Source organism: Nomascus leucogenys, chromosome 20 (genome assembly GCF_006542625.1).
Source record: "Nomascus leucogenys isolate Asia chromosome 20, Asia_NLE_v1, whole genome shotgun sequence".
NCBI classification, from domain to species: domain Eukaryota; kingdom Metazoa; phylum Chordata; class Mammalia; order Primates; family Hylobatidae; genus Nomascus; species Nomascus leucogenys.
This window is the reverse complement of record NC_044400.1, coordinates 41,833,973-41,845,263: the sequence shown is the minus strand read 5'-3', so window position 1 is coordinate 41,845,263 and position 11,291 is coordinate 41,833,973. Positions and strand designations below refer to the sequence as shown.

The window sequence follows — 11,291 nt, the reverse complement described above, 5'->3', positions numbered from 1 at the left end:
AATCAAATAAATACCTGTCAGGGTTCAAATAAAATGAAACTGAGAATTGACCATTGAATGTTGCAAGATGTGGGCATTGTTGCTAACTTGACAAAGGTGGTCTTGGTGAATAGGATGATAAATGATTGCCTGGAACGTAGGAAAGCAAGAATGGGAGATGATAAAGTAGAAGCAGAGACAATAGAAAACTCTTTCAAGAATTTTTGCAATAGAAAGGAGCAGAGAATGAGCCATAATTGGAGAAAGATGTTAAATCAAAGGAGTTTTATTTTAAGATAAGAGATATTGAAACATGTTCATGTGCTGACATAAATGATAGGTGATGAGAAAATATGGGTTATGCAGGTGGAGGGGCTGGCTGTGGAGAGAAGAGAGAGACAAGAGGAAAAGAAGAGTATATATGGGTTAAGATGCATGTATGTTGAGAGAGAAGAAAGTGAGAAGACAAGCACTTTTCTTCTAGATGTTTCTGTTTTGCAATAAAATAAGAATCAACAAACAGTAGAAAATGAGGAAGGAGTATTGGGGATTTGAGTGGTAAAGAATTGGTGGGATATATTCATCTCAGATAGCATGGAGGCAAATTTAAGAGAATATAGTGGGATTCAAGGGTAGTACTGAGGAGCCATTTAAGACATGGTAATACAATAAACATGAAGTAAGTGAGATTTCTTCTATTAACATTCACCTACTTAGGGAGAAAATGGCAAGGTTGCTGAGGATACATGCAAGAAAGATATGCAAGAAAGAAATTATAGTAACGAACCATGGCATCTAAACCAAGTAAGAAGGAAGTGAGGGCTTGAAAAAGTGGTGAGTCAATGCATTATATAAATGAGACTGAAGAATAGTTATTAAAGTAAGTGAATTGAAAGGCAAGAGGATCTTTGATTCTTTAGGTAAGTAAAACCCTATATAACATACCCCTGAACTCTCCAAAGGTGCAGAACAGTGCAGTTTTTAGCCACATGCACACAGCTTGAGCTGTCATGAAAGTTTCTCAAAAGGCTTACTAGAGATTTTCTTTTAGTAAACATATGAGTTTATTTACTTACTTTTCTCAGAAATACATCTACTGAGAAAAGCAGGGTTGATCAGTACAGCAACTGTATCCTTTTTGATTTTAAGTATTTTGAAATGTTTTAATGCACCAAACTCAAAAGCAAAACATCAGTCAAACCAACAGGCTATTAGAGCACCACCCTTAAGTGCTGCTTTGTCTCTCTGCTTATTACTCTCTCAAAAGCAATAAAACAGTAATCATATCACCAAATTCGAATGTTAATGTATTTCCAAAATAATCTGGACAGAAACAGAGTCTTGAAATGCCATCTCAAACATTCTTTAGAAAATTGTTAGGAGGGCAAAAAGTCCGTAAAGTAAGGCACAAGGGTAGGCAACAAGAAGCTGCTGTCCTTCCATGTGCAAGGCTGCAATGAAGATCTTGGAAGCTGAGAGACTACACCAGCCAATGATGACCAGGGATGATATGGTTCCAAAGATGCCCCTGCAGCAAAGACAAAGAAATGATTGCCTGTGCCAGTAGAAAAGAGATTATTGAGTTAAAGTTGCCTCTGAAATGTCCTTGGTACAATATTTATAACTACTTTCCTGAGTGGTAAAATGAAAATGATGAAATATATGAACAAAAGCCCTTGGCCAGTTAGGCATTTTTTAGTCAAATTCATTACAGAGGCTAAATATTTTATATTTCTGTTAAACCTGAATTAGAAAAAAAAACAGTAGAAGTCACCTGCAGTCACTCTGTTCTCATCTGTCAGTATTCAAATCCTAATTTCTAAAAGTCCCTCAAATACAGCATTGAGAGCCTTCTCTTCCTTATAGCTACAGATTTCCTCTTCCCTACTTTCCTCAAAAATTGGCCAACAGCATCGGAGAAAGATAGACAGAGTTACATTCCAGTGGGGTGCCTAGCTCCCACTACTTCCAGATCTACTTCTCAGGTTTTTGTCGGACATCACAAAAAGCCTGACACAGCTCAAGTAAGGAACACATGGGACAGGAAAGCACATATGTGTGTGGCTTCCCACCTCATCCTTGAAGTTCCATTTTGTATATTTTTAGAATGCTGAAATAGATTTGTTCAACTGGTGTCTTCAAAAGGTAACTGTGGAGGCAGGTGAGCAAATAAGATAGTTAAGTCTAGTCACTTGGAGAATAATAAGGCAGGAAGGGTGGTCGAGAGTGAATTTCCTTTCTTATGTGCTAAATAGAAAGCATTATTTAGAAAAATAAGACATAAGAGCTGGGAGAAATCTCAGGAGATGTCTACTGCCCAGTTTTAAAGCATAAAGTGATGATAAAAATTGCATGGTGAAGTGGACAATAGGTCAAGATCTCTCCTAGCATAGTACTCTTTTCACCACCAAACTAAACTGCCTTACTTGATGTTGGTTTGACGCTGAAGTTGGGAATTGTGTTTATTATTTGTGAAAATGACAGAAATATCTACTTCTAATAATTGAACCAAAGCAAAACAAGTGAAAAGCTCTACAGTATAGCTTCTAATGCCTCAGACCATTAATAAACCAAACATATTTTTAAAACACCAAATAAGTGCTACATTTATTGATTTAAGTAATACCTATTAGGGATAATTTCTGGAGTTGTTTAATGTACTGTATTCTTAGTAATGGTCTAGAGTTGCACATACTAATTGCCTAAATTAAGGAAGAAAAAAACATATTGACTGAGCATGCATGTTATAAAGTTCTCCAACATTAGTATCCTCATCAGGGTTCCTGGGAATTCTACGCGGCAAAGAGCCCAGCTGAGAAAGAACTAGTTGTTTTCAGCCCAGAAGGCAGAGTGCCTGAAAGCTGAAGCAATTTATCAGTGTTCACCAGGCACTTACTCTTCCAAAATCAAACAAGTGAAGTTCCTGTAGTTCTTATTTTACACATGACAATAGTTCACATTGAAAAATGTGACAACTTAAAAAGTGCCAGTTTTTTTTCTTTTCTCTCTCTCTCTTTTTTTTTTTTTTTTTGAGATGGAGTTTTGCTCTTGTTGCCCAGGCTGGAGTGCAATGGTGCGATCTTGGCTCACTGCAACCTCCGCCTCTGGGTTCAAGCGATTCTCCTGCCTCAGCCTCCCGAGTAGATGGGATTACAGGCCTGTGCCACCATGCCTGGCTTATTTTGTATTTTTAGTAGAGATGGGGTTTCTCCATGCTGGTTAGGCTGGTCTCGAACTCCCGACCTCAGGTGATTCGCCCACCTCGGCCTCCCAAAGTGCTGGGATTACAGGCATGAGCCACCACGCCCGGCCAAAAAGTGCCAGTTTTAAAGATAACTTGGACTAATTTATTTTTTAAGTAATTGAAGTAAGAACAGCACCTGGGCCAAAACTAACCTACTTTTCTGTATCTATGTGTAGCTTTTAATAGCCATGGTTTTCCCAGTTCCACTACCAAAACAATCAGAAAGGCCTTAACTTTTTCATGGCTGTGGCAAACCTTGGCTATGATTGTGCATGTGGGGTCATTGAGAGCACACAGACACTTACTGCAGTGAAAAGAGCATGGCGCAGCCAGACAGGATGACCATGGGGAGCAGGCAGTAACCCAGCACGCTGGCCACACAGCCGTACGACACCCCTGAAGAGCTCATCAGGTTCAGCAAGGCATGAATCACAAGGCAGCCAATGGCACTTATGCCATACACATAACCAAACTGAACTTTTTCTGCCTGAAACAACGTGAAGAAAAAACAGTTTGAACACACAATGGACACCAAGAGGAAATCTGAATATCATGAAGCAGAGAGCATCTTAGAGTCAGTTCAGTGCTGTTCCATATCTTTGAAGGACTGTCATCAGGAGACTGGAAGTTCTGGGAAAAACATGGCCAGTGGTTTGAATTCAGATTCTGAAAACAAACACTTCTGACTAGAGTTAGGATGGGATAAGCATGCTACAAAAAAGATCGAATATTTCTAGACTTATATTTTTTACTATAAATTGTCCATTACGAGTACAAGGCATAAGTAAGACTATATTTTGTTCCCATATTTATTAAATAAATATGTGATTGAATAGAGGAATAAAAAAATCCAATTTTAGTCTTGGAGATTTACAAGGCATATTAGTAAAATTAGCAAACACCTACAGGGTTTACCATGGCAGATCCCATTCTAAGTGTGCTATGTATATTTATTTAATCCATATAACCACCTTATGAAATCAGTATCATTATTACACCAACTTTACACATGAGGACACTGAGGTGCAGAGAGGATAAGTAACTTGCCCAAGGTAATATAACGCTAAGCAATGGAGGTTGGCTTTTAACCTAGGTATTTCAGCTCTAAAATTTAGGTCCTGAACATCAATGGGAGCTCTTACAAGTCCTAAATAAGTCACAAAATAATGGCACATATTTAACCCTACTTAATTCAGCATTTAGTTGACCACAGAATCCTTTTATGTTTCATGATACCTATTGCCAGGTTGATTAACCACACCTTATGAAAAGGTGATTTATATAAACTAACTGGTAATGAATTATAAAAGGTGTACTGTCAAAGGAAGTTAGTAGTGTTCAGAGTACACCACCAATCTTCTGAGGAAAACTCATAAAAACAGCCCATTGCTCATAAAACTAGTGTTTTGTGAATACAAGCCCCAATAAATTCATTCAGAGAAAATCACAGCGTACTATTACTTCAGAAGAGGATATTTGAATGTTTGCTATCTGAGAATACCAAAGCTACAGTTAAAAAAATTCATTAATTTTTTATATTTACATTATGCTGAGCATAACTTCTAGACAAAAGTTGAATAGGCTGTCTCTGGTTTTCATGGGAATTAGACAAAAACAATGAAGGATCTGATAAGTTCATTCAGGAGAGAGAGAGCTTTTCAGTTGCCACTTTTCCTTCTCCATGCTATTATCTACGAAGTATTTTAGAGCATTTATTTTACAATTAATCAGGGTAATGGAGAATGCCATAGCTATTTTAATGTTCAAAATTGTTCACCTATTCTGAATTCTTCTTCCTCTGCAGTTGGAGAGTTGATCACTACAAAGTCCTTTCTTAAATATTCCTGACTTTTGCTGGCAGAATTGTCTCCAGCATTAGCCACTGATAAATTCTTATGATACCTTCTGTATGCTTGTGACTATGTAATGAAATAATGCTAATGATGGACATGCTAACAGAAACATATCAGCTATCCACTGCTTTATTGGGTGAGTTTGCTCCACTTGCAAAATAGTGACAATTTCACATCATTGTCATGCATTAGAGAAACCATCGACTTAATATTTCACTCGGATGGGATAAATCTGAGGTAGGGCTGATGGTATAGGACAACTCTCTTACACCCAAAGGACATCCAACTGGACCTTCCTGTCCTGAAAAGGCAGTTCTACAAATGGAGTGGGGCAAATAGGGAGTAGATGAAGCTAATTTGGTAGTAAAGTTGTGTCTTTTCATGTCAGTTATGCACTTCTCTCATCATGTCTTTCTCTTGTTAGTTTGTCCCGTTTAAGTTGTAATTCCGTTTAGCCTAAATCACTGCCATTTTACAAAAGTGTTTCAAATTCTAACAAGGGCTTATAATTAAAATAGAAAATAAATGTTCTTTTTTTTAACCTCAAAATTTTTAAGGATCCTCCCTATACCATCCTCATTACCACATCTTTTTTTTTTTTTATTTTTATTTTTTTATTTTTTTTTTTTTAGACGGAGTCTCGCTCTTTTGCCCAGGCGGGAGTGCAGTGGCGCGATCTCGGCTCATTGCAAGCTCCGCCTCCCGGGTTCACGCCACTCTCCTGCCTCAGCCTCCTGAGTAGCTGGGACTACAGGCGCCCGCCACCACACCCAGCTAATTTTTTGTATTTTTTTTAGTACAGACAGAGTTTCACTGTATTAGCCAGGATGGTCTCGATCTCCTGACCTCGTGATCCGCCGCCTCGGCCTCCCAAAGTGCTGGGATTACAGGCGTGAGCCACCGCGCCCAGCCCCACATCTTGATTTAAAATACTTAGTGTTCTTCTGATTGCACTTTTATATTGGCCATGCATATTGCTTTTTCAGACCACACTCTTGGCCCTACCAGAAAAGTTATATGGAGCAAAAGCTTTAAACCATTTGTCTTCTTGGTGTTGGAAATGAAAATAGTTTGGGGGAAAAGAATAAGTAAAACTAAATTTGTGCTAAGTGCTTGAAGCTGTTTTCTTTGGTTTGTCTCCTTTCTCCTGAAGAAAGTCCACTGAAAGAATTGTGTCTTATGTCAACATAAATCTTAAAGAAGGAAGAGTATGTGACTATGACTCTTATGCCTCCAGAGATAATAAACAGATTTGGACATTGATTCTGGATTTAGTTTTGCTTTCGCTAGTAAAATTCCTTTATCAGCCGGTAAAATCACTCTTACATTTTAATTCTACATATCCAGGAAAGAACTAACCTATAATCAAATGAATTCTGAGTTAAATCATACTTCAAGTAATATTCAATTGGAGTTTTTGGGGAGTCCTTTTTGCTTTATATCAGAATCAATTTGAAAGTTATCACATCTAATGGTAAAATTTCAAGTGATAATGTTTGCATAAAGACATTCAGAAAATACGTATTTTCACATATTCTCCACAATTTTAGAACTAAATAGAACCTGAAGAGCCACTCAAATAAACTCCTTTTGCCTTGAAGAAAATGAAAGCCTAGAAATATGAAGCCAAAGGTTAAAGATTACAGCAAGTGGCAAAGCTAGGGTAGATCCAATTTTCTCACTTCCAGTTAAGAATTTTTTGCCTCTATTGCTTTGTATTTAAAATATAAGAAGGGTTATGTAAATAACTCCAAGTAACATTATGCATCCAAGAGAGATCATAATGGAATTGATGCTGTTCTTTAAGGGATGGCAACAGTAATATTCTGCTACAGAACAAACAGCTGTTTTATCACAAATGACTTGTAAAGAAAGATGAGTTAATATAGCAAATTGTTTCTGACTATTTGATTAATTGACATGGCCTTACTTAGCAGTTAATCTAAGATTATCAAATTACTGTGACAAAGACAGAAGAAGGGAGGTTAGAGACTAAATTAAAACTCTAGTTGATATAGTGTTTGATTTACAGAGTATTTGCATTTGCTGTAGTACCAAGAAATAAGATGTTATCACTAAATACTATTGTATTGGATGAATATGATGTTATTATTGGCCATATCACCTACAGAAACTAGATTACTATCAGTATTTTGATTGATTATATATAATAATTGAAAAGCAGGATTTTATTTAGTTGCGAATGCATTTTACAACTACTTTTGAAAATTGTATATCCATTGGAAGAAATTATTATTATGGAACATGAAGAGCAGGAAAATGGGGAAGAGGGCTAAATAGTTATTGTAAGAGCTTTTCCTGTAATGTTTAATTTCTCATATTATTTCCTCTGCCTAGTTTATCTCTTTGTGTCTTAATGAAACTACACTTTTCAGACTGGCTTGACCATCTTTATCATTCTCTGTTTTTAATGTATTGCCACCTCCTCCTTGGTATAAAGTCAGAGACATTTTCTCATTTTTTTCTTCTTCCTTTTTTTCTTAATGAAACATTTTCCTAAACTATGAGCTAGAATGTCTTTTAAAGTTTACTTAGGTGGAAGTACATTTTTCTTTACTTTTTTAGTGACCCTTAATATAATTACTTCCAGATATAAAGAATGAAAGCATACATAAGACATATGGTGAAGTCAGGGAACAAATGTCTTCATAAAAGGTGAAAAACTAACATTTTAGAGGAAATATGTAGGTTGAGTAAACAAAACATAGGTTGTCATTGCAAATTAATTTTTCATAGTAGCCTAACCCCAAACAAAGAGATCTGTCTGGTACCTCATAAGATGTTAGAAATAGTCTGGAGATATATCACAGCAAAGAAAATGGTGACCAAAGAGAAGTGACTTCTTCAGTGTCACAATAGAACTGTCACAAAAAAGCAAAAAATAAAATGTAGGCCTTATATCTCCCAAATCTATGTTTTCCTTCCGTTATTCCAGATTTACAGTCTTTTCTTAATAACAAAAAAGACATAAGTGATCTCCTGCTTTGATCTCCTTCTTGATTTTTGAAATTCTATTTAAATTTATACTTTTTAGCTGTTGCATTGCATAGTGGTAGCATATTTTTGTCACTATGGTTAAACTATTCTCTCTCACTTAAAAAATTCACTATGTAAAGTGACACAGTTGCTCTTATATTTATACAGATTGCTTCAAAACCAGCACTGGAAAGGACAAGCATTAAAATCTGGTGCTTGCTGTGACACATTACCAGAAGCAAGGTGGCTCCCAGGGCTATGCAAAAAAGAATGGGTCCAGTGAGGTCCGTTTCATTCATAATGCTGCCATCTGCTGGCTTCATTGGGTTTAACACTGTCAAAGTTTTTTGCCATATGTGATCAAAATGGATTCCAAGTTCTGTAAAAAGGAAAAAATATAATATGATAACATAAATATAGAAAAATAAAAATAAATTACACTCTTTAAAGGTTAACATATCTGATTAATTTACTTAGCATTTTAATCTGATTGTTCTATCATACCTTCTAAAGTTCTATGTTCTGTATTACACAGAAACTCAAGTTCTATGAAACATATAATAATCTTAAAAAAAAACTAAAAAATAATTTGCTTTCCAAAGAATGACTTAAAAGAAATATATTAGAGAAATATTTCCATCAAGGAAAATATTCCCTGATTTATGCAGCAAATACAACCTTTAAATCTAATTGAAAATTGGGAAGTTGGCAATATACAGTAAAAAATAAAATTGTAGCTAACAGATCAAAGCTTTCATCCTATTGCCCATCTAGATATTCCCTTTTCCTGTATTTTCTGTTTTGTTTTTTATTTCTTTTTCGAGACAGGGTTTCTCTCTGTCACCCAGGCTGGAGTGCAGTGGCACGATCTCAGCTCCTCCGCCTCCCGGTTTCAAGCAGTCCTCCTGGCTCAGCCTCTTGAGTAGCTAAGACTATAGGCATGCACCACCACACCTGGTTATTTTATTTTTTTTTTTCATGTTGACGAGGTCTCACTATGTTGCCTGGGTCTCGAACTCCTGGGCTCCAGGGACCCTCCTGCCTCGGCCTCCCAAAGTGCTGGGATTACAGACCTGAGCCACCACACCTGGCCCTTTTCCTGTATTTTCAATTGCTGACACTTCTGAAATCTTTTCATATCGGCCATGGCATAATTTTTCAATTAGCAGTGCTATAATGAACTAATGAGATTTAGTCCAAGTCTGGGGTTTTACTTCCACTATGCCTAATGAGAAGAGCAATTTTATGCTAAATGCTTGAAACTACACAGAGGGGAAAAGGGCTCTTTCTGCAAGTAAAAGTGATCATGATGTGCATGCATATATTTGTAAGGTCAATGTACTGTGAAGTTGAGTCTATGTATTCAAAGATTAAATTCTTGAGACGAGTTAACCTTTCTCTTTTATACATGGTAGTATTCAAATAAAATATCCAAAATCAATGAGGTTCAGTGTTCATGAGTCCAAACCCATTTAGAAATTTCTGATTCTTTTTCTCCAATTCCCATTTTTCAAATACTTCTGACTGCTGCCTCACAGGTCCTTCTACTAGAATCTGCTTCTCTTATTACTATAAAGCAAATACTTAGCCATTTGACATCCTCTGAACATAGAAATACATATTGATACCACATCAGTTTCTTTTCTCACCACTCCTGTAGAGATGAACTAAGATTTATCTAGGGTAGAGAAAGAGAATATTCAAAGAGAAGAGTATGACTTGACTATTTAGGGACCAGCAATCAAATTGGTTATCCTCCTTCTATAATTTCAGAATGTCAGTAAGGGTGAGGTGGAGGCTAGGAAGAATGAAAGCTAACATTTACTGAGTGTTTGCTATGGACTCCACAAGATTTACATACATTGGTCTTATAAATACACAATCAATCAATTACTATTATTTTATCCCTATTTTATGCATCAGATATATAAGGCTTTGACAGATTAATTTGTCTGAAGACACAAAGCAGTAATAGAAAACTTAGGTTTCAATGCTGCACAATCTGACTCAAGAAAGCACATGTGTAACCATAGATTTGTGGTCAGGTCAATGTTCATCTAATCTCATAATGTTTGTATTTTTTTTTAAATGAGCCCAATTCTTCCATGTGAAAGACTGTCTTTCTAAACGTATTTATATGTGGCACTCAACCACCCTTCCAAGCTTTAGTAACCCTCTTTGGTCAGATACAGGGGTATAGCTCAACTTATTTTACAGAAGCACATGCCATCTAAATACCTTGAAAAGTTGACTTTCTGTACACAGACGACAACATGGACTTTTCATAATCTCTATGACGCAGAGGACCCTTGTTCTAACAACTTAGAAATTTTCAGAGGGTCAGCTAGACACTGGTCTAAACCAAAAAATAAAGTTTTACTCATTTCATGCCCAGAATGACATCTCTTATTTTAAGCTTGAAAAAAAATTGAATAGTTAAATTAATAGCAATTAATTTACATTTCTGCTTCCTTGTTTCATCCTTTATTTCCACAGTGCATTTATATATTTATTAATGAACATATGCTTTGAAGAATATGAGCAGTTCACCAAGCTTAAAAGGAGGTTAGAATGTCTAATGTAATTTTTAAAAGAGAAGAAGACTTTAAAAATTGAGACATGCTATATATTTTAAATTAATTAATTTTAAATTAATTTCACCTGAAGCTTATGTGCTCAAACTTTATTTTTTAATTTTGGCATGTATGCTAAAAATACATTTTCAGTATTTACCACAATAAAGTGGTATTTAATTCCAAGTATCTTTTCATCAGAAAACATAATTATTTTGGAAGAAATTCAGATGAAAAATGCTTTACACAACATCATACTGATGTCAACCATTTATTTAATGGCATAACTAACTCCTGCACGTATTTTAACATCAAGCCATGAGACAGTAAACGAACATAAGCCCATACAAATATTTTTGTAATAAAAAAGATTTTATGTGCTTTCTACTGAAATATATCTCTATAATATTGTGGTTTTTATTTATTATAAGGTATGTGAGCAATTATAACTATTTATTAATTGTAGATACTCTAATATAACATCTTATTGTACAAAATAAAAGAAGATAAAACTGCTGTGAAATTTGAATGCAAAATTTATTGTTTTGCTGTCATCTAGTGGTAGTAAAGTATATGATACATATGCTATAAAAGTGAATTAAGATCTCTACTTTCTATGCAAATTGTGGCATTGGCCTGTCATAT

General features: G+C 35.6%; 1 protein-coding gene across 1 annotated transcript in view; it reads right to left on the bottom strand.

Annotated features, from left to right (window-relative positions):
• Window positions 1–1,344: 1,344 nt before the first annotated feature.
• Window positions 1,345–11,291, bottom strand: part of YIPF7 (Yip1 domain family member 7) — a 29,668-nt gene continuing 19,721 nt past the window's right edge. Inside the window, 3 exon segments of the mRNA XM_003258395.4 lie at window positions 1,345–1,507; window positions 3,529–3,710; window positions 8,307–8,452. Coding sequence (XP_003258443.2) covers window positions 1,345–1,507; window positions 3,529–3,710; window positions 8,307–8,452 — 491 coding nt within the window.